This window comes from Aspergillus thermomutatus, assembly GCF_002237265.1.
Source record: "Aspergillus thermomutatus strain HMR AF 39 chromosome Unknown NODE_16, whole genome shotgun sequence".
NCBI lineage: Eukaryota > Fungi > Ascomycota > Eurotiomycetes > Eurotiales > Aspergillaceae > Aspergillus > Aspergillus thermomutatus.
Window position 1 is genome coordinate 34795 of NW_020798064.1, and position 23136 is coordinate 57930.

Here is a 23136-nt window from a genome sequence, read left to right on the forward strand (position 1 = left end):
ACCAAAACTGTCTGATGGTGATACACTCAGAAAATAGCGCATAGTACACTATTTTCTACAGGAGCCCTACCTTGGTTGCGTACGTAGTAGTCGGATCAGATATGGATTTTGGTGTGACATCCCTGAGTTTTTGGTACATTACACTATGGTATGGTAAGATTACTTCTGTGGTTTACAGAATAATACAGTATATTAACTCAAATAATGTGTGTTAGATACAGGGATACTCATCTGTTGTCTGCACCTTAACTGACCAGCTGAAGTCACAAGCTAAGCTAAGATTAAGAAGCTCATGACTGATGCTGCGTTGCATGTGCCTGTAATTTCTGCTTTTCAGCCAGTACTGCTCGGAATCAACCATCTCCACTGCACCTCCTTGCTTCAGAGACCTCAAGTCGTCACGAAACCATGACGCCTCAGGCGCCTGACCTCTGCATTTCCTCTGTATATCCACTCATAAAAACTTTCGACAAATCCACCTGCCTTCATCCCTCGACAAAGGCAATGGGGGGAAGTTTTCATCATGCGAAACTGGCTTGGAATTTTTTCTTGAGTCTAGCCCGAATCAGGGCTTGTAGCCGAAGAACAATCTAATCAGATCCACTAGGTTTTGTGCCAAGAAATCTAATCAATCTAGTCCTTATGGCCCCTGTTAGCGAGCCGAGCGTACGTAAGTAGGAGTCCTTCCTAGCTAAACTCCACTCAGAGTCTGTTGTATGACCGGTGGATGAGGTATTAGACTAGTTGTATCTTACAACATGTATCAGTATGGTGTATGAACAGGCCCCACTGGGTATTGTCTGTTAGATTGATAATGGGCTTTTCAGCTCAGTTCCATGAGACTGCGAGCTAGATGAGACACTGGGACAGAATGTAGACCCACAGCGCCGATCTCGGACATTTCTCATATTGGACGAGGTGGGATGTGGTGGGATATGGTGGCTTTCTATTTTCGATCTGATAAGAGTTCAATTTGAGGAGGGCGCATGGCACCATAATGCATTGCTAGATACACTCTTTACTGTTCACCACACATTTCCTTTCAATCTCAGCCTCAATTGCAATCTCCAATTGCCTACTCAATATACATTCAATATGTACTCAAAGTTCTGGCCTAAGGGCGGTCTGCCGGGCATTCTACACCACTACGTATGTTCCCTCACTCAAGCACAGCATGCTGATGAGCTAACCGACTCCAATCTTAGACAGAAACCCTCGTCACATTCGAATACACCACAAACACCATCCGCAAACCACACAGTCTCCTCTTCGTCGGCGGTCTCGGAGACGGCATGGCAACAACATCCTACATGGCCGATCTGGCCCACGCCCTACAACCGACCGAATGGTCCCTCTTCACCCTGAACCTCACATCGTCCTATCAAGCCTGGGGGCTGGGACACCTCGACAGAGACACCAACGAGATCGCGCAGTGTCTGAACTACATCAAGGAGTACAAGACGGAGCGATTCGGCGGCGGCAAGATCGTCCTCATGGGCCATTCAACGGGGAGCCAGTGCGTCGTGCACTACCTCTCCCGACCGAATCCGCACACGGGCACCCCCGCCTTCGACCCTTACCTCGAGCATATCACGCGGATGCCGCTCGACGGGGCGATCATGCAGGCGCCCGTGTCTGACCGGGAAGCGATCCAGTGGGTCCTTGCCGAGGGGATTGGAGAGAGGACGCCGGCTGAGATCCGGCCTGTCTTCGAGAAGCTAGCGGCGATGGCGAGGGAGGCGGTTTGCGACGCGCAGGCCGGGACTGATGTGCTGCTGCCGTTGTCGATGACCTCGCTGGTCTACCCGGCTCACACGCCGCTTAGCGCACGGAGGTTTCTGAGTCTTACGAGTCCCGAGAGTCCGCAGTCGCCGAGTGAGGATGATCTGTTCAGTTCGGATTTGAGCGATGAGCAGCTGGGGAGGACCTTCGGGATGATCGGAGAGCAGGGGCTGCTGCGGGGGAAATTGATGGTGTTGTTTTCTGGGGCGGACCAGTCGGTGCCCAGTTGGGTTGACAAGGAGAGGTTACTATCGCGGTGGAGGAAGGCCACGGATCATGATGGGGAAGCCAAGATCTGGGATGAAAAGCACAGCGCTATAATACCGAATGCATCCCACGCGTTGAGTAATGATGATCAGGCTGAGCCTCGGAAATTTCTTGTTGAGAAGGTGATGGGATATCTATCGGCGGTAGTGAGGGCTTAGGCGATAAATGTCGAATGTATATAAGCAGAATATAAGACATGCAAGACATCCAAAAGTCAGGAACCCCTGCATCATATCTACCAATCCCTTATAAACGGCAATGACTTCGTCCACTGAGCGTAAGCCTGCCGGATTCCAAATCCAGCATCGTAGACTGAAGAGAGGAGTCAGTTTGTGGTTCCAATTGATGCGACGCCACATTGGAAATTGATCCAAAATACTGTAGCTATCACCAATGCATTGGATAATGAAGAACCACCTCCACGCCGAGCAAGTGCATCAACCATAGCTATGGGTGCCTCTGGCAACTAGATATGCCTCCATCAAAAAATTCCGAATACAGACGTAGGTCAGGGCGCAAATCCAAATGGTGCTTGTGTGCTAAAGAGAGAAACCAGCGAACAGAAGGGTTGCTCACCAGGCCTGGGAATGACGGTCAACCGATCTCTTAAGCACATCAACAATATCCTTGATTCATTCTTTGAGCGAATTCTATCTATCGCAGTGGAAATATACCTACCTTCCATATAGGATGGCGCTAGCTAGGTCCATAACTCTAATGTATATGAACCATATTTCGTATCCAGCATCAAACTTTGTATAAATCCCTTCCAGGAATCAGAGATAGACCACCCATGGCGGAAAGTCGACGCTGTCTTCTGGAGTAACAAATAGGATGTATGACTTGATGTCTTCCTTCATGCGAACAGCCTTAGACACCACAAGTAAGCCGCTTGCCTTTCTCGCGAGTCACCGTGCAGCCAGATCGGAGTATAATGGCGCTTGCTTACCAGTTCAACACATAGAGTACACACCAGACCCGGCTCTGCATTTCCTCCTCGAAATCACCGGCGGGCTGGGCTGGTCTGGTATCATGAAGGTCAAGCTCTTGGGCTTCGTGTATTGCTGAGGCCAGATTGTGCCAGGCTTTGACCAGCTGCGCATCGCCCTTGAGCCAGGAAACAGTGAGAAACAGTTGCTGGACCTGGATTAGACCTCCCTCCCCTGGTTCGAGGGAGCTGCTGAGCGCCTGAGCCGCAAGGTGATACCGCTCCGAAAGATTTTTTACACTTTCTCCGAGATCATACTGTAGCTTCTGATGCAAGGGGGCAGAGGGGAATTGTGTGGAACATGCACAGATGCGCAATAGCAGACAGGTAACCAGAAGATCGGGCTGCTGCGCCGAAGCTCGATTCTCCCACCACTCTACGTAAATTTCAAGTAATGAGGGGGAATGTATCACATAGTAATGGTAGTTGGGTGCACTCAAGAAATGCTGTATCAATGCATCTATATTGAGTGTAAGACTGTATCACAGGGCCAAAGAGAAGAAAGAAAAAAGGCCTCTACTTGTCTAACTCACCCATGTACGGTCGAGGAGGCAACACATGCAGAGCACGGGCCATATCATCAATAACCGCCGCCGAGGAAGAGCTGGACGAATTTCCAATCTCAGATGGCTGACATGCTCGCCAGTGCTGTTTATATCTTCCCGGGATAACTCATGCTCGAACCTTGGCATCACTCATGCCAAACTGTTTGCTGCCATGCAGGTATCCCACTGCGCGGAACCTATCATCGCCGATACATGGACTTGAACCACTCTCCGATGTGGCGTCTTTCCGAGTTTTGGGGCTTGCATGGCACCCAGAGAATTGTGGTTGAAAGCTCTCTCCACCGGTTAAAGTGGAGGAGATGAAGTCTACCAGTTGACTAAGCCTTCCTCAATTTCCTACCTTAGTTCCACGCTTGACCTATCTTCGTCTTCGAGTTCCAAATTCAGGCTGCCTTAGAACCTTGCGCGGGCATAAGGAAGGCTTACAGGCAATGGTCACTTAATCTATGCACTTTCTCACGAATCCAAGTATTTTTAATTAAGTGAATATGGCACAATATGGAATGGTGTAGCGAATGCGTAAGGATGATACCACTAGATGCTGATAGTCATTTGCTCTCGACGTCTCATACAATAAGGCTCCATGGATAGCTTAGTCAAGAACTCGAGACAAATTTTAAATCGAACAAAATGTAGAAGTCTGTCAGAAGGTTCATAGCCAGCAACAATCAGACTGCCGATCTAATAACTCGAGCAGGACTTCCCACCGCGATACTGTATGGTGGGATATCTCTCTTAACCACCGAGCCAGCACCGATGGAGCACCCTGATCCAATCGTCACCCCAGCCAAAATAGTCACATTTGCTCCAATCCAGCAATCGTCACCGATCATGACTTCTCTCGTAAACTCCATTCCCCGATGTGCGCGACGTGCTTCGATTTTAGTCTCATGCTCGCCCGTGATGATGTTTACATTCGGGCCAATCTCCACATTGTTTCCAATGGTGACCAGTCTGCAGTCCAGTACAGTCAGACTGTTCTATAAGCCTACCTTCTAAGCATCGTTTGTCAGGAACATGACTTACTTGAAATTTGCATAGAAACCATCTCCAGCACTGATGTTGCAGCCATAGTCCACAAAGAGGGGAGGCTCGATATAGATTCCCCTTCCTGCACGGCCCAACAACTTCCTTAATATCGCCTCTCTCTGCGCAACGGTTTCAGAGAACGGCACATCGGGTTGAAGAGGAGCATTGAACTCCGACATCAGGAAACGCGCTTTGGTGCGACCCTCTATGAGCTCTGATGCGAGGGGACTATATCTGCACAGCGTCTTAGCAGTGGTTCGGTGTTCTGAGCGACGCACTTACAGTATTCCCGATATCATCTTCTCATATTCCTCGCCCCAGCAGACACCTTGAAGGCTCTTGGCCTTTTCGATAATCTGGTTTTCTTTCTCGGTCTGGGGGATCATTGTGTGTGTTCGAGATGGCAGTGTGACTTTGGGGTCCTGAGAGATGTCGGTTTGCGCTGGATTCATCAGGATTTATATACCAAGGTCGTCGTCATTGTCTGTATAAGTTTGACATGGGCTCGTCCGGTGACCTACGCCTCATGCTGTGATGTACTTGTCGGTTTAAACTACAGCGAGAAGTAAGATATATACACCAATAAAATTCCTTCTGGGGGGTGCTGGAATACGAACACATGAAGCTCATCCTTTCATGGCTGGGATGTCGGCCCTATATTCCGGAGAAACATAGACATACTCGGTCCATTAAAGGAGAATGCTGCAATTTCATCATAATATCCACCAGTAATGGAACGAAGGTATTGACGCAGGCAAATGTGTCAAAAGCCGAAGTATAGCCGGAGCAAAATATATATACATGAACTCAGAATAGGATGTGGCATATAAGCAGCACAGTGAGCCAAAAGGACTCATTCAAGGTACGTGGAACGACATATATATAATAAAATATCCACGAGATTCAGACAAACATTATTTCCTTATAATCGACACAGTGTAATGTTGATTGTTGTCTGACTAAATTGCTTTATATATCCAAAATATCGCGATCGGCAGCAAGAAATCCTCGATGGTCTAACGGTCATGATTTCCGCTTGTCACTCCTGGAGAACGAGCGCGGGAGACCAGGGTTCGACTCCCTGTCGGGGAGATTTCTTTTTCTTTAATTTTATTTTTGATTTCCCCCTTTTTTTGGTCTCCACCTTCCAAACCACAAGGGCGCCACACATTGTCTTAATTTTTATCCTTTCTTTATTTTGTTTCTATTACAGTACATCTTTGATGATCACTCAACAGAGCAGGTGCAGACCAAATATGTGAGGAAACAAGATACAGCATCACGATATCATGTATGTATTCTTCGATGTAAAAGCGGCACATGGGTCATGTCCGGTTGACCCAGTTGGTCCCTGATTTCTAAGGCTTGAGGCTGAAAGTCCCTGGGATTTTGCACGGCCGATCTAAAATTAGCAGGTCTAAACTGGATCAGAGACGGAGACGCCGAGGCCGAAATGCCGTTGGTCCCTGAATGTATGCGTCCTCTTTCCAGGGGATTTCGAATAAGGGTCCTGACTTGGATGCTGTATGATCCATGAGGACCATGATATATCATATATCCACGATGATTTATCAGGTTCCGGTCGAATGCTTCTCTCCAAGCCTATACAGAATAGGTTGTTTCATCTATCCCGTAGAGTTTCAGCTCCAGTCGTCCATTGCTAAAGTGGCCCAGAGGCCCGAGACTTTTAAGCCTAAACTCAGTTTTCAATAGCCCCAAGTCTAGATCAGAGCTGCAAATTGCCTAGCCATATAATGCGAGTCAATTCCCTCGTCCTGTCAACATCACCTCAACTTCTCCCTCCAACGCAACCTGTCCTTCCATTAATTTCAGTCATTCGTTTAAACTAGTCACTCGTTAATGTACTACACCGTCAATTCAATCTCTAGTCAACGCTACTAACCCCATCCAGCAAGATGAAATTCCTCCCACTCCTTCTGGCGACAACCCTCGCCTCCACCGTCTACGCCCGCACCGACCTGGAGGGCTGCATCTCCTCCTCAACCCGCAACCAATGGAACGAAGCCAGCATGATCTGGTACGTCCCCGGAACAGGCGAAATCTGCGACATCCCCGACTGCGGCGGCGGCCGCGCGCCACCCAAACATGACAATCCCGCCTGCCCCGGCCAGTACACCGGCACCGCAAGCTACGAGCCGAGCTATCTCCCCGGGTACGGGCCCGGCGCGGCGGCGTCCACGAGTACGCTCGCTGCGACGGCGAGTGCGTCGACTACGGCGGATGTGATGACGACAAAGTCGAGCGAGGCGACTGCGACGGCGTCGGCGGCGACGGGTAGTGTGGTGATTACCTCTGCGCCGAGTATGGCTGCCAGTGCTACGGCGACGATGAAGACGAGTGCCAAGGCGGGAAACTCGTCCAGCGCGGCTTCGACTACGAGTGGTTCTGCTGGTGCTCTTGAGACTGGGAACGGTGCGGAGATGCTCAAGTTGAATGTGGTTGGGGCTGTGGCTGCTGCTGCTTTGGCAGTCGCGGCTTTGTAATTATTATGATCGGGGATAAGGGGTATATAATGCTTTCAGATCCTCTGGGAGCAGTCTTGCATTATTGTATCTAATCAAATCTGAGAGGTCGTCTAATTTTTGGATGAAAAGTTGGTGATAAAGGCGACCTGGACAGCTGCAAAACTGTATATGTTCATTTGATCAGCAGTGTTCGTGCAATGGTAAGAATGAAACTCACGCCACTGAAGCTGCAAAAATCTCGACTCGTCTAGCCCTTGTCATAAGACCAACAAGCACCGAGAACAGCACATTATACACAATAATCACCACTAATCTGGCCGCCATGCTGTTCAGAACGTATAGAACCAGCATCGAGCTCGCCGGAAACACAGACGAGAACACAGTACTAACGATCCTCGTCCCGCGAATGATCTGGTCATCGTCGTAGTAAACAGTACCAGTTTCGATATCATCGGGCTAAGCAACCATTTAGCTCATCGTCTTGTCAAGAGAAATGGTGGCTTTACTTTGATGCGCTCCCCGATGACCCGGTCGAACCAGGGAATGGCAACCCTAAACACCCACCGGGTCAAATGGTCGACATTCTCATATCGTCCCGACAGCGCGATGAGATCCTTCTCGTCCTTCCATTGATCCTGTTCCAGCCTAGTGGAGCAAACATAATTACCGCCCTTCTTTGACCCCACCCAATCTTTGAACGTTTCGAGGTCTCGAGAATGCGGAGAATTGAATCGCAGGAGTTGAGCTTGCTGGATCAATGCATTATCTGGAGCTGACCATCAGTTCCGACTGCTCAGGAATAGCATAATGGCTGTTGCACCGACTGTACTCATTCAGCAACCTTCTCAGCTCAAGAAACCTCGCCCATTGAAGTGACGGTGTGTTCTTCAGATACCAAACGGAGGTGGAGTATCTCTTGACCTTTGCATCTTCAGACTTTTGGTCCTCGTCAATAATTTCCTGGAGATCCTCTGCGACGGTGATGATTTCCGCTTGCAGGTATAAAAGGTTCTTTGCGTTGAGCCTGGCAAAGCGACGGTATATGGATAGTCCTCGGTCGGAGGCTATCCATGCGGCGAGTTTGTCATAGCCATCTGTTTTACTCGCTCTGCTAGTTGATGCTTGATTGTCGCTGGGAGCATGATTCATCTTTGGCAGACTTATTGTGTCTAGGTATACATTAGTAGAGCCGGAGCCGTTGCGCTTCATCGTCTGATGACAGGGACAAGGCATGTTGATATTTGCGCCAGGCATTCTCAGTACTTCTAGATATAGTCCAGCTCCAGCTGTTTAGATGTGAGCCTCTTTACAGCCGTATCAGTATCTACGCATGAGCCTCAAAGGCGCCATTTGCGGGGCACCCTCACAGAAACATAGTCTTGCGTCACTTTGCCTGGGTGTAATTGCACGGCTGTGAGCTGGCCAGCGTTACACAGGCACGGAAGCGACATGAGCTTACCAGGGTATGAGTGGACGATATGCAGGTGAATCACAACCCCTCAATGACAAATATTGGTGGAAAACGACAGGTTACTACAGAGTATTTGGGATGCCTACGCCAGCTCAGCGCAGTCATTCTGAGATAAGAGATATTTTCTTTTGAAAGAGAGCATGCAATGAGATCATGACCAATCCATCACGACCGTTCTCTTCAGATATTGAGACTAGACTCGTCGCTTACAAACTACATCTTGACTCCTTTCTTTCCTCCCCCGAAAGCCTTAGCTGACTGATTGATGTTCGTCCCAGCACCAGATCATACCGTCTATCCCTGACTACATGGAACCTCGTATTGTGAACCCTCCGGCACCTGTATATCTGCCACTTTATCTCTATCACCCCCACCGATTTCACAGTGCATCCATCAGGAAGCTGTATCTCAGCTCCGTAGCCCTTCTCCACTGGTGTGCCCAGTAGATGCGCAATATCATCTGATATAATATCGGTTTCAAGGGTAGCATCGAGCAACAGACGGCGGTAGAATCTTTCGTCGTTTGGAGTGAAAAGTACTGCATCGTGTATGATAGGTGCGTCGGAAAGCTGGACGCGTTCTCGATTGAAGGTGTTTTGGATATCGTATTCGAGCGGTTGTGTGTGTCCATGTATATCCCATTCTATATCTAGGTTCTGGCTTTGTTCGACGGGTTCATATGGAGGAGGCGCGGGTGTCGTCGAAGCCTGCGCCGATGCCTTCGCCTCTGCGCATCTTGAAGGACAGCCTTTGCTAGATTGAGTTTGATGAGTGTCGCTTCGATCGCATGCGACAATGATCTTTCGAAGCGTATTCCTGAGAATTCGGAGACGGGGCATTCTGGAAGTCTAACACTTGTCAGTGGCGAAGGCGCTTAATTGATAAGTCTGCTTGTTCTCAAGGCAACCGATACCTTTGCAGTTCCAGTAGTCAAATTGTGCGTATGTTTCCTGTAGGTCCCAGTGTTGCGATGCATATGTTCTTCTGTTTCAATTATTGACATGGTGAACGGCTCCCTATGTTTGCCTTAATTGTTGAGACCAGCGCTTATAGATTGTCGAGATCTTGGTTGTTTGGATGGTAAAGCCTTTTTATTTCACATGTTCAGCAGGCAACTCCAAAAATACCAAAAAGCATGATATTGGATAGCAAAAATGAGGCTCTGTGAATTAAGTGACCGTGCTTGTACTTGGCTGGGGCTCAACCTGGGTCTATTGGAGAAGATGCTAGTGAAAGAGTAGCCAGCCTGTCTTATGGGATGGGTGGTGTGGGTAAGAGGCATCATATGCTGTGAATTTTAGGCGGCTGATTTGAAGATGATAGGTTACGTTTGCTAACTATTGATGTGAAGGACAAGGCTGAAATGAAAGCAACCTAAGTAAGTTGGGGGCACTGTAAGCTACGGCAAATATGATTGGTGGTTTGGTCTATTATTTTGTATCTCGCCAGCTGACGCAAGGGGCAAGGCTGAAAGAAAATGTGTTCATCTGTGAGATTGCCGGAGAAACTTCCCTTCTCTTAGTCTCAGTGCATGAATCCATCACTCTCAAAAGGCTACAAAGCATACCATCCTAACCATATAGCCTTCTCATTGGCCTGTAAGCCCCTTTAGGATAGTCGAGATTACAAGAAAAAGCAAAATATGTAGCCATGAATAGCTAGACGCAAGTTGTCTGACGGGAAGATTCTACATCATTTTTCTGAGTCCCAGTCTGTATTGACTTGAGGTACCTCATGTATCCAGGTAGAAGACACCCGGTGATCAATGATAATCAGAGATAAGCTTCATCTCGAGCCCTGCAAGAGCCTCTCTCTTTCTCGCGCATTTCTCTCTCGATTTTTTCTCTTCATCTCCTCATCACCCTGCTGCCCCCGCGCAACAATCTCTCGCCGGTTCCGTTCTTCTTCCTGCTTTGTCCGCTCGTCTGCATGATACTGTAGCTTAGCTAGTCTGATGCTATAAACCTAGCGAAGAAGAAAACTGACCTTTCGGATGGCGATCTCCTCGATAAATGGTCGGAGCAGCACGGTAGCCGTTCGACCCCTTATCCTCAAACTTTTCCTTCCACCTTCTTCCCAATATAACGTCGTAGGAGTCAGAGGGCTCTAGCCTATCCTCGCTGGAGACAAAGAACCAGTCTTGCTCCGTATCTGCGGCGCCACTTTTGCTGACCACTAACTCGACCTGCTCAATCACGGTGTGCAAGATTCCATTGGAGTCCGGGATCTGGCGTCCCGGTTGGAGAGGGAATGAGTGAAAGGGAAATCTCGAAAGGATTCTTCGACATCTCTGTGATATAATGTTTGCATCGAGACGATAGTCAATGATGGCCTGAAGAGGAGGCTCGTCTTCTGTTTGAAAGATCGCTTTGATGAAGTGAATAGTTTGCTCTGGATTGGCCTGAAGGACTCATACTCAGTTAGACTCCGCTGTAGATCCAACTCTGCTTGTTCTATAATCCTATTGAAGAGGTCTGTACATACCATGGCTAGTATTCAATCAACAGCGACAGGCCTGATGGCAATGGGAGAAAGTTGCACCCCCATGCCTCCGAAGACGACCGTCGCCAGCGCTATAAATCCCAAGCGTCAGCAGGATAATTGTGTTGAGCCTCAAAAAGCTGTATAGAAACCCAACATCTGTAGATATGCATCTATATTGCTTTTGGTGTCCTCGTGGATGGGTGTTTGTGTGTTGTATCTGCGATCTGCATCATCTGCAAGGCTGGAGCGGGGTTATCAACTTGATGACAGGGAATTTCTCTGGCAAATAGTGATGGAGATAGAGATCCATGATTAAATCGATTGACCACAGTCCAGGTTTTCGGATCTCGGATTCGATATTAGTGGTGGGACACTCAACCAGAGTGATGTGTTGGGTATGCACAAAGTGGAATGAACAGATCGAAGTCGGGAACTTGGGAGGGAAAGTGCGAATCAGACTACAATCCACAACTGTCTCTGACATGAAATAGTGCATTCACCCCAGTTCTTTAATGTTTGCTGAGATAAACGAGCGACTCTGGCCTGACAACCCAACAACATACACAAAGGACTGACAAACAGAACACGAACTCCCCCGCAGTCTTTAATCAACTCCATCTATTCCCGAATAAGCAAATCCAGAAACAGGATTAGGCGCTCGAGCATAATCATATCGTATACCCCCAGCCCCCCAGCCTCCCAGCCCTCTATTTTCCGTCTTCATTTACTTCGCTACTTTTCCATCTCCTCTGTAGCGCTTTGCTGACCTTCAGACCGTCTGAACTCTAGACCGGCGAAACGACAGATCACCACTCAACGAGAGTAGATTCTCCCTCTGGATCGTCTCGTGGCCAATCAGCAAGTCAAAGCACTCCATTTCAATCACCAGAAAGTCGTCATCATAGGTACGAGGGCCTCTCCATAAGTGCCACCTGACATGGCGAGCTATGCCTAGGACAGGCACTGGCGCAGAGTCCAAAGGTAAGACGACAGAGTTGCAGGGTTCCCACGTGAGCTGTCGACCGTCGGCGAGCCTATCCCAAATCCGACGAGACATGAGATTGCACTGGCACTGTGTATCGAGCGACGCTTGCATGTATCTTCTTCGGCTGATGTCGTCATGGGAAAGACGGGCTTGGACAGCGTATGTGAAGGGCGGTCTGTGTCCAGTCCTGGCATTGAGGAAGGAAAACGGGACACTAAATGATCGAGGGGGGAAAGGCTCAATCCTGCTGATTTGAGGTGTTTCGGAGGACGATTCGAGGAGAGATCCAGCTGCGTTATCGTGCTGCGACGGATTGCATCTCTCACGGCCGGAACGATCTTTTGACGACCGTTGGAGTCGTTGTCTAAGGCGCTGGACGGCATTCCGAATCGAGTGGGATAAGTTCCTAAAGGGTAAGCCAGAGAGCGAGCGGAGGGACCATTCGCGAAAGGACTCTGAACTTGATTGATCTGGTTGCGGGTTAATATCTTGATCAGTGCCATGAGAGATCGTCTCAGACCCCGACTCGTCGGTACTTACTCCTCATCAATCAAGACGCGGTTTTATACGGTTAATTTCATACTATACGTACGTTGACTCGGATGAACTAGAAGCGATAGGGATCTCCGCTGCTGGTAGGGAGGTGATAGAAAGAGACTGAGAGTAGGACAAAAGATGAGTAAGTCCAGTATCTCAAGAATTTGATGAAGGAAGAAAGTGCTCAGATACTGGACATGGGGACGGAGAGCTGATGTTGAGGAAAAGTACCTAGGCCCACAGCGGACTAAACCCCGAAGCAGCAATGAGACAGAGATGATAGAGACAGACGACAGAGACGACAGAGACGGAACGACCACCACCAGCCACGCTAACAATAATCAGCCACGACTGTCGTCCCATCAAATACCCGACTAAACCAACGTCTATGGGGTATAGTAGAATTTGGAACGGGTGAGCGGGCGCAGTAGCACCCAAACTCTCGACCTCTTTTCTCTGTTGCCGAGGGGCTGAGCGAAGTAAATCTACAATGTCTACAGTGACAGGTCAATTCCTACGTAGCTTGGCCAATCTTGAAAGGAAGCTAGAGCATGGAGTGAATAATGTTTGGATTGTTGCCTGTGTGTGTTCAGTTCCCAGAGCGTAATAGAAAAGATACTCAGGGCAGATTACTACCTAGGTTCAGGCGAGCTACAGTGTTAGAGCTCCTATCTCTTTTTGGATACTGGGGAAATTATCTAGTCCCATTAATCTTTCCTGCAATGCTGCAGAACCATTCGCTAAGGTAGATGGTACCTATCTACTCCGTATGTAGGTAGTCATGATATTATTGCATAGCCTGGGCCATTCATGATCGCCCAAGGCGCTCTTCACCCCTGATGCCTAATCAAGGCACTCCCAGGTGGTATGCACATAGACAACTGACATCATAGACGTTTAGGTCCAGAAAAAAATGTAGGAAAGGCAGAAGGTTGAATGCTACACATGTACATGCAGGTGCTATTTCTCGCACACCGCATGATCTCTAAGTTGGCTAAACCAGAGTCCCTATGCCCCTGGATGGCTCATTAAAGCACGCTGTTAGAAACGCGTGAGGGCCTTTGGTCCAGATCAACCCAGGAGATAGATGAATCAACCCTGCTTACTGTGTCTATCACACCCAAACATGCAGCTACATGTGTGACCAATGAAGACTACCTTTATCCTCGAATGTTGACTCCTCCCTGTATAATTAATGGCCCTCTCAAAATGGCAGTCTTTGTATTGGAAGTTATTTATTTATTTATTCACCTTTTTTCTTTATTGCGCTGCTTGTGTCATGGTCTAGCAATAGATTCGCCCAATGACTTTGTTGACCTGCGAGTGGCAATTATGTACGATCTTATATCCTAGAGTAGGATCTGTCGCCTAGTGGGAGCCTCAGGCATCGAGGCACTGGTTGTTGCCTAGGGCTCGTAGAGAAGGAAAGGCTTCTTCTAGCTACCTAGCCTTGTAAGAATATATCTCCTACAATACCCATGAAACAGATAACAGAACAATGCAATCTGAACATATCTACTGGCTTCTATCTACATCAGCACCGTAACATAGTTTTCAACAGGCCCTTCTGAGCTGTGTCTATCGGAAAGATCCAGTGTTTCTGGGTCACAACTTCGAGTGTTCCCTTACATTTGACACACACACCAACGGCGGAGATTATGCAGGAGTTCCTCATCTATTTGCATCATGCATTGCAGAACGAAAATACGACTCTCCGATATCGTAGGTCTCGTAGCGCAGCTGTGTTCATGGGTCTGGTCTTGACTATGTGTCCGGAGGATACTCGAGTGGAGGTTGGGAATGAGGCGCTTCAGCAGGGACAAAGAGAGTCAGTCATCTTCTGGGTTCATAATGACGAAGATGATAATACTCAAAATTTTCCTCGAGTCTAAAGCTTCCAAGAATGCTTCATTCGGATGTAGGAATTGGATACTACCTGTAACTAGCACATCAAACTCGACTGGGAAGGTCATTTGACGGGGCATCTTAAAATCGCCCTTTGAACAGGGGCGCTCAAACGATGCCTAACTCGTTCCTGCCACTTCAACAGGCCATCGCCCACCTACCTGATCGCTTATGTCGCAGAGACGTCCACAGCCGAGGACTGGTGTAGTAGTGTCTTGCCCAATTCTTCTGGTGACAACCGCACCGTCAAAATAGCATCTCGTCCGTCTCCACCTCCGCCGCAGTGAGCATCCCGTCTGTAAGCGAGTAAAATCTAATATATTTCTTGGTAGGACTCTGGGTTGAAGCTTTTGGTGTATACCCCCAAGACGACCAATATGTCCTCCAGAATCCCACGCGACGGTCTCACTCGGATTCATCGACGAAGATGATCTGCGCTGGATGCAAACGCGACAGCTCCTGTAGGTACGCCTGACGCAAGTGCTCGCTCTCTTCCTTTGCGGCTTGTAACCCCAATTTTCTGGTCCACTCGATATCGGTCAACGCTCGGTTTATCTCCAAAGAAGAAATGAGAGTATGGAATCCGTCCCACACGAACACGAGGAGTTCTTCATGGGAGGCGTGCGGTCGCCCGACCAGGTGTTGGCAGAGTGATTCATGCATGGCTGGAGTGACGGTTCGAGGGTGTCGCGTCCGAATCCTGAGCCTTTCTGTGGAGGATGAATGGTGCCGTACTTGCGCAAGTTGTTGCGAATGGATATGATGGTTGTTTTACTGCAGCCGGTGGCGGCGGCCATTTGTTTGGTGGTAAGATGTGTGTGTGGTGGAGGATCATGTCATGGATGAGCGCTGGGACGGTTCCAGAATTCGAGTCATTGTTGTGGACCTCAGTGTTCTTGAGATTTGCGCTGGACGAAGGGACCTGGTGATGGTGTTGGATGATTAATATATTCGTGTTGATCCCAGCAAGTGACGGATCATCTTGTCTGCTCCTCCTCCAACCCAGCCACTCCATCGACAACACGCTCTTATTGGTCGCATATACGAAGAGAAAGGCACGAGATCATCTCAAGGTACTCTCTATTAGACAAAGGAAGATCATCAACTTTTATTCTTTGGACAACTATTGAGCATTGGTCAAGATCGAAACGATGCTAGAACATCACCTACGGACGCCTCCGCATCCTCCATCACCTTCGCCAACATCTTCTCAATCACTTGTGTCTCATTCTGTACTTGTTCCTTCTCATATATACCTCTGTCAAAGGCGAACTTGAGCTTATACTCGTTCACATCCGCTGTCTTGACAACCTCAAATACGACCGCGTATGGCTGCGGCATCGTCACCTCGGACTTGGCCATCACCACCCACTTCTGGTACTGCTTCCCTGTCGCGATGACCGGCTCAAATGGCTGGAAGAGGAAGAGGGTCTTGTTCGAGAATCCTTCACGCGTTGTTTCACAGGCTTCGTGAATCTCGTCCATACCCACGGTACTATTTTCGGTGTACTGCCAGAATTCATCCTGAGTTCGACGAAGGAACTCTGACACAGGCATTGACGCATCGACCTTCGACCGCATGGGAAGGAAGTTTGCACAGGTGCCGTTGATGGTTTGAGGGTCAGGTAGATCAACGTTGCGACCGGTGTAGAGGTAGTCGAAGGCGACGTCGCGTTGGTTGCTGCGCAGCGCCAGCCAGAGCTGGAAGACGGACTGGAAGATGATGGAGACAGTGGCCCCGGTGGACTTGGCGAATGCATCAAACTCAAGGTTGATGGTGTGTACAAACACGGAGTTGATGCGTGGTTCGGTAGCATTGCCGCTGGGGAATTCGAAGGCAATGGGGCGTTTCTCGGATTGCTTCCAGAACGACAGCGTGCGGGACTTGTCCATCTGCCAGATGTGGAATGCAAAGTCTTTGAATGAAGTAAAGCGTTCCAACGCGACATTGCGCTGGTAAGCCTCAAAGTGCTCACCAAAGATGCGAAGAAGCGTTCCGTCGTACAGGCCATGGTCGAGCTTGGTGACAATCTCTGTCTCGCCCGTCGACAGATGGAGAATGGCGTAGCGAATGAAGGGCTTGCCAAACACAAACCGATAATGGTCAAGAGTCTTGATGATCTGCTTTCTCTGCTCCTCATCGCTGACAGTTTCATAGATCTCGACCACGGGGTTTGCGTCGCGGAGAACAACTCCATACCACTTTCCATGACAGCGAGTGAAGGTCGTGCGTAGAATGTCATTGGTCGTCGTCAGCTGTCGAACCAGGTCAATCCATTGTCTTGGTTCAAACTCATTGCCGACCTTCCGGACGGTCATCAGACTCCACAACGCCTCAGGATGCGCACCTTGGGTCAGGAATTCGGCCTGTCCCGGAGGGCAAGGATAGATGTACTCATACTCAGTCGCCTGCAGACCAGTGGCAGATATAGCAGCATCAACCTCTGAGGGAGGAGTGAAAGTCTTCTGTTGCACCTGGTGTGCGTCGTCTGACTCGCCCTTGAGCTGGTCGGCCATTGCCCCAAGACCAGGGTATTTGAGCACATCTCGCACGGAGATCTTGAGCTGTTTGCGTCTGAGCCAGCTGACGAGGTTGATGGCGGCAATGGAATCGCCGCCGAGGCTGAGGAAGTCGGCTTCCAAACCAAATTCGTCGTCGGCAAGCTGCAGAGTTTCGATCCATCCTTGTTGCAGTACCTTCTGGGTCTCAGTTACCAGAGGGATAAACGCCCCCTTTGACTGCGCAGTGCCGATCTTGTCAAATGAGAATTTGGTCAGTTCACCCTGACTCAGCGAGTGCACCATCGCCTTGAGCTGTTTGCGGTTGGCCTTGCCGGAGGGTAGTCTCGGCAGCGACGATAGAGGCACAATTGCCTTTGGAATCATGTACGGGGTTAGTCCAGTGAGCTTGGCTCGGACATGCTGCACATTTTCAACAAAACTCTCCAGGGGAAGAATCTCGCCCAGTTTCTCAGCAGTAGCACCATCGAAAACGGCAACCGCGACAAGATGCGCAGTGCTGTTCTGCTTCCAGACCGTCAGCACGCAGTCCTTGACCTCACCCGTTCGCAAGAAGGCCTGTTCTATCTCTCCCAGTTCGATTCGGTGTCCGTTGATCTTGACCTGGTCGTCTTTGCGGCCTAAACACTCAATGTCTCCGTTGGGAAGATATCGGGCCAAGTCTCCACTGCGGTATAAGCGTTGGCCCTTGAGCACTTCACTATCGATAAAAGCGGCACTGGTGATATCAGGTTTCTTGAAATACCCCTGCGCAAGCTGTGGCCCAAAGAAGCACAGCTCTCCGACAGCGCCGTAAGGGACTGGTCGAACTCCATCTGCTTCCAGGACGATGGCACCCACAGACGCGAGGGGCTTGCCGATATTGCCTCCGATCGTGTCAGTATCGACACCCTTCATCGTCACCAGGACGGAGGCCTCGGTGGGCCCGTAGCCATTGCGAAGTGCCACACGCGATGCCCATGTTGTCACCACGTCACGGGTCAGCTGTTCACCGCCAACCGTCATAGACTCCAGCTTGGGAACATCCTGGGGGCTCAGCAGTCGAGCCACAGTCGGAGTGAGGAAGACGTGGTTGACGTTCATCTCGTTGATAACCTCGGCCAGGTTGTTCAACAGGCGCTCGGAGGGTGCAATGCAGAGAGTGCCGCCGCTGTGCAGTGCTACGAAGACGTCGTACAGCGAGACGTCAAAGACATAGTTTGAGAACTGCAGCATCCTTGACTCCTGGCCCTGTCGATGCTCAAATTCGATAATCGATTGCATGGCAGCTGCGCAAGCGCCATGTGTCACCATGACGCCCTTTGGAAGACCGGTACTTCCCGAGGTGTAGAGGAGATAGGCGAGAGCATCCGGAGAGACAGCGACTGTCTGTGGCTCGGGGCAATATGCGCAAAGTCTGGCCTGATCCAGGAGGATGCTAGGAATATCGCTTTCCGAGGCAAAGTACGATTCATGTTCCTTCTCTGTGAGGACGAACTTGGCGCTGACGTCGCGAGCGATGTACGCGTTCCTTTCCAAGGGATTCTCAGGGCTCAAAGGCACATAAGCTGCGCCGAGCTTGAACAATGCGAGAATGGCCTTGATCATCAATGGCGACTTCTCTAAGAGGAGAGGGACGATGTCACCGGGCACGACCCCGCGCTCGGAGAGATAGTTCGCCATGCGGTTCGCCTGGGTATCCAGTTCAGCGTATGTGAGGAACAGCTCGTTCTGGTAGTTGATGGCTATTCGATCGGGGTATCTCTGGACCGTGGCTTCGAATTGGCCGTGCAATGTGCGAGTGGCACCAGGCAGGGCGTTGTGTGACTGAAGCATGAACTGTAGCTCCGTCTCGCTGACCAGATTCGTTGTCTTGACTGTCTGTCGAGGATTGGATGCGATCAGATTTAGTGCCATGCAGAACTGGTCGAGAATGAACTGCAAACGACGCGCTTCCATGGGCGATGTGAGCGTGACCTCAATACCTGCAACGCCCTCCTCAACGTTCAGTGTCGTGTACTCAGTTCTCCATACTGGTCGCCGACCATACAGCTGGAACACCTCCTTGGAAATATCATCCTTAGCCTTGTCACTGACGAGGATATTGACCATGGTGTCGAAGAGAGTAGTGCTCTGGCGCTCGGCAGCGGCCAGGGCATTACGCACTCCGAACTGGGAGTGCTTGATGACTTTCCAGAGACTGGCGTTGACCGACTGCACCAGCTGCTGAAGTGTCAGCTCCGGATCAATTGCGACGGCGTAAGGGACGACAGCCAGGGTGGGTCCGTTCAGGGCCTCAATCCCTGGAACAGGTAACTCGCGACCGGAAACAGCTGTTGCCATTGTGACAGACTTTGAAGCAATGTGGGATGAGAGAACAAGAGCCCAGGCCGCATGGATAATTGCACTCAGAGGAGCACGCAAAGCCGATGATGCGGCCTTGACATCCTGGCTGACAATGCGCCTGACCGTGGACGTTTTTGCCACAGGAGCATAATTGAGAACTGTTGGAACCGCCTCACAGAGGTGTTCTCTCCAGAAATCCTGGGATGACTTTGTGTCTCGTGCGTGCAGAAGGGCCACGAAAGACTTCCACTCCGGACGCTTCTCGGGACGACGGCCGTAGTACACACGAGCGACATCGTCGAAAAGGAATCTGTGTGACCAGAAGTCGAAGAGCGCATGATGAACCGAGACGACGAGAATGCTTCCGTCCAGGACGGCGACACGCAGGAATGGCTCGCCTAGTGTGACGCCTCTGGTTTTGTCCTCTTCGAGATATTCGGCTAGACTCATGGAGACCTCCGACCAAGGTAGGTTGAAGTCGTTGCGGACGACCTGAACGAAACCCTTGGCTGCGGTGACAAAGGTGGATTTGAGAAGTTTCGTACGCCAGAAGACGACTTGGAATGCCAGCTGCAACCGTACAAGGTCGAGATGGCGAATGTCAAAAATGCGCTGATAGAGATAGTGCTGGTTTCCTTGCAGCGTGCTGGCCAGGATGCCTTCTTGCAGTGCTGTGACAGGATAAGCATCGACAACACGACGGTCGGCCAGGAAGTCCGCCTTGAGCGCTGAGTCGGAGATGTATCCAAACGGCTTAGAGGGCTCATTGATATCGTGAGTTGCAGTCGAGTCCAATTGGGCAGTATCCGCAATTTCCTCGACCGTCTGCGCTTGAAGCATATCCGCCAACTCGACATGGATTCCGCGTTGCTTTAGTTCTCGAATCGCGCGGATTGCGTCAATGGACGTTCCTCCCAATGCGACCAGGGAATCTGTGGGTATGATGGAGGACGCGGGCAGGTTCAAAACTTCAGCCCAAACCTGCGCAATCTCCAAGGCAATCTCGCTGAAGCCAGTCGCCGCACCGCTGTTCGGTAACGTGCTATGGCCCAACATCTGGCTGACCTCAGTTCCTTCGGCAAGTTGACGAATGGCCCGGAAATCCACTTTTCCATTTTGGTTGATGGGAAATTCGGCGCACGACAGCCAATAACTAGGAACCATATACGGCGGGAAAGACTGGCGTGCATGATTGCGCAGCTCCTGCACGAGTCTGCCCCAGTCACTCTCGGGTGAAGGGACGACAGCAGCCACGAGAGACATGCGCTCGTTGATGTAGCATCCCACACACACCAAGCCGGCCACGCCCGTCACCGACGCGAGTTTCGCAGCCACTTCTTCAGGCTCGACTCTCTGACCATGGATTTTGACCTGGTGATCAATACGACCCAGGATTTCAAATGTTCCATTCGCACGCTTGACGGCCAAATCGCCAGTGCGGAACATCATCGTGCCGGGCTTGCCCTCTGGCGCCTTGACAAAGGCAGCTTGGGTTTCCTTCTGTCTTTGGTGGTAGCCATTGGCGATCTGAGGACCATATAGACAGAGCTCGCCCGGCTCATTGACAGGAAGAGGATTGACGGTGCCGGGCTCCAGGACGAGGGCGGTGGTTGTGTCTGCTGGGAGGCCAGGATTGCGGGGGTTATCACCTGGCTGGAGTTGACGGGAGAAGTTCAGTTGAGCACATTCGCTGAGTCCATATGAGACGCGCAGGTGTACTTTGTCTGCCCATGTATCGACAAGAGTCTGGCTGAGGGGCTCGCCGACGGTGGTGATCTGTTGCAAGCATTTGGGTGTCTCGTCGGGAGACAGCAAGGCGAGGGCTGAGGGAGTGATACCCAGGGCATCGATCTGGAGGTTGTTCAACACTTCGGGCAAAGCAGTTGCGAGTCGGTCCCTTCTGGCGAGGCAAAGACAGGCGCCCTTGGACAGGGTGGCAAGAATGGTTCTCTGAGCTGCGGAGAAGATGGGGTTGTAGAAGAGCAGCCATCGCTTGCGGCCGTTGAGTTGGAATTGGTCGATGCCATGAGAGACAGCACGATGGCTGAGGAGGACGCCCTTGGGGGTACCAGTTGAGCCAGAGGTATAGATTAAGTATGCCAGGTCGAATGGACTGATCGAAGGAGGGTTAAGTTGTACATGGGCCTGTTCAGTCGACCGGATACTCTCGATGGTGACGCTGTGATCAAACAGGGAAGCATACTTTTCATGGACGACGACAGCTTCCGTACCGCAATCCGCCGCAATAACGCGGTTACGTTGCGCAGAACCTTCCGGGTCGAGAATGACATAGGCAGATCCGGACCAGAGGATGGCCAGCACGGTAGCCACAAACTCGACTGACGGGTCCATACAGAGGGGTATAATACGACCGGAGCGGAATTGTGCCGCTGTTGCAATGTGCTCGACGAGTTGCCAGAGCTTGGCATAGCTGTACGGTTGCTCCTGCTCGCATTGAACAGCGGGAGCATCAGGATTCGACTCGACTTGGTATCTGATGTAGTCTGTAACGAGACAGGGAGGATATGGAGGGCTGAGAAGAGGGATTGAGCGAGGTTTGGTCGAGACCATCTCGGTGCCCTGGAGCTCAGGGCTTTCCGCGATATCTCGAAGAGCGACTGGAGCCATGCTGATGGTGTAGCAAGCTCAACAAGAGAGAAAACAGGATTTTTATGCGTAATAAGACTTGGCTGCCTCTTTTTGAGGTCTGCTTTTTGATTTCGATGATAGTTTGGAGGGCGAGACGAAGCTATTTATGTCTAGTGTCGAAGAAGGCTCAATGAGGATCTCACGTTGAGCTTCATCAAACCAAACGCCCTCTCTGGCAGCAACGGCATCTTGGGGGCTGAGTACAACATCCATGCCAACAATGAGGTCTTTTCCTGCTCACTCTTTCCCCCGACGCGGAGAATCCCGTCTCTTCACCTTCGATCCTGAAACTCGCCATCTACTCATCTGCACAGCAATCAGCACGAGGAGCGCAACAAGACTCCACCTTCGGCTGGAATGGGCTCTGCCAGTGATGAGATGTGAAAAAGTGCATTTCCATCCAATCCTTCAATCACATTGAGTACTAGATGTTTCGATCGAGTCAAAGCGTGGTGGTGTCTGCATGTATGGACAGGGGTCTTAGAGACTTCATCGTCTCTGGCCAAAATGCGAGGGCGGAATACGTCAAACACGAGGGATTTGCAGCCGAGCAGATCAAAGGTATTGCACTGCTCATCCTCGTATGAAATTGCATAACTGTCGCCTTCCGAATTGCCTCCGAGAACCGACAGAATGCCGATGACGATATCTGACAGGTACCTTGCGACTCTTCAGGATCTCGATCCTTGATCGACTGAGTGACACATGGCCTATCAGGGAATAGTCAGCAGCCTCCATATCGAATCAGGCCTAGGAGGTTCCGAATCGAACGGATTCATGAAAGTTCCAGGAGTATATCCCGCTGTGGACTAACAAATAAAATGCAGCCTGCAGAAATTGCACAACCGCTGCATAGTCACTTTTCATACCATGTGCCATAGTATCATGGCATGATGTGACGCAAAAGCGAGAGCCACGCTTTGAGCTGTCTTCTTCCGTGCATGTGGTGGCTTGCAGTGTAACCTCGTATTCGATCTGTGTTGCCTGCAGACAAGGATTGAACGCGCCACTAGAAAACGGCTTGCTGTATATCGATCATGTGTAGTCATGATTGGCCACTTTCCGTTACGAAACTAGAAACAGTCAGTGTAATGTGAGGTCAATGAAATTCCTGCAAGGTTGCGACAAGCTCACCCTAAGAT

General features: G+C 50.3%; 6 protein-coding genes across 6 annotated transcripts; 2 read left to right on the forward strand and 4 right to left on the reverse strand.

The window, feature by feature from the left end:
* Window positions 1-1095: 1095 nt before the first annotated feature.
* On the forward strand, window positions 1096-2207 carry sidJ (putative siderophore biosynthesis lipase/esterase; the record flags this gene model as incomplete). The annotated part of the gene is made up of 2 exons (XM_026758254.1): window positions 1096-1149; window positions 1206-2207. 2 exons carry the CDS (start codon window positions 1096-1098, stop codon window positions 2205-2207), a joined length of 1056 nt encoding a protein of 351 aa, XP_026617846.1.
* Window positions 2208-2994: 787 nt separating this feature from the next.
* On the reverse strand, window positions 2995-5018 carry CDV56_104794 (uncharacterized protein; the record flags this gene model as incomplete). The annotated part of the gene is made up of 5 exons (XM_026758413.1): window positions 2995-3497; window positions 3571-3667; window positions 4311-4557; window positions 4630-4866; window positions 4915-5018. The coding sequence occupies 5 exons, from the start codon at window positions 5016-5018 to the stop codon at window positions 2995-2997; spliced, it is 1188 nt and encodes a 395-aa protein (XP_026617847.1).
* A 1530-nt stretch (window positions 5019-6548) lies between these two features.
* Window positions 6549-7136, forward strand: CDV56_105082 (putative cell surface protein; the record flags this gene model as incomplete). The annotated part of the gene is made up of 1 exon (XM_026758701.1): window positions 6549-7136. One exon carries the CDS (start codon window positions 6549-6551, stop codon window positions 7134-7136), a length of 588 nt encoding a protein of 195 aa, XP_026617848.1.
* Window positions 7137-7228: 92 nt separating this feature from the next.
* CDV56_105129 (uncharacterized protein) lies at window positions 7229-8267 on the reverse strand (the record flags this gene model as incomplete). The annotated part of the gene is made up of 4 exons (XM_026758748.1): window positions 7229-7280; window positions 7336-7574; window positions 7625-7884; window positions 7943-8267. 4 exons carry the CDS (start codon window positions 8265-8267, stop codon window positions 7229-7231), a joined length of 876 nt encoding a protein of 291 aa, XP_026617849.1.
* Window positions 8268-10374: 2107 nt separating this feature from the next.
* On the reverse strand, window positions 10375-11076 carry CDV56_105393 (uncharacterized protein; the record flags this gene model as incomplete). The annotated part of the gene is made up of 3 exons (XM_026759012.1): window positions 10375-10514; window positions 10576-10990; window positions 11074-11076. The coding sequence occupies 3 exons, from the start codon at window positions 11074-11076 to the stop codon at window positions 10375-10377; spliced, it is 558 nt and encodes a 185-aa protein (XP_026617850.1).
* A 4561-nt stretch (window positions 11077-15637) lies between these two features.
* sidE (nonribosomal peptide synthase SidE) lies at window positions 15638-21973 on the reverse strand (the record flags this gene model as incomplete). Its single annotated transcript, XM_026759403.1, has 1 exon — window positions 15638-21973. The coding sequence occupies one exon, from the start codon at window positions 21971-21973 to the stop codon at window positions 15638-15640; it is 6336 nt and encodes a 2111-aa protein (XP_026617851.1).
* Window positions 21974-23136: the final 1163 nt, after the last annotated feature.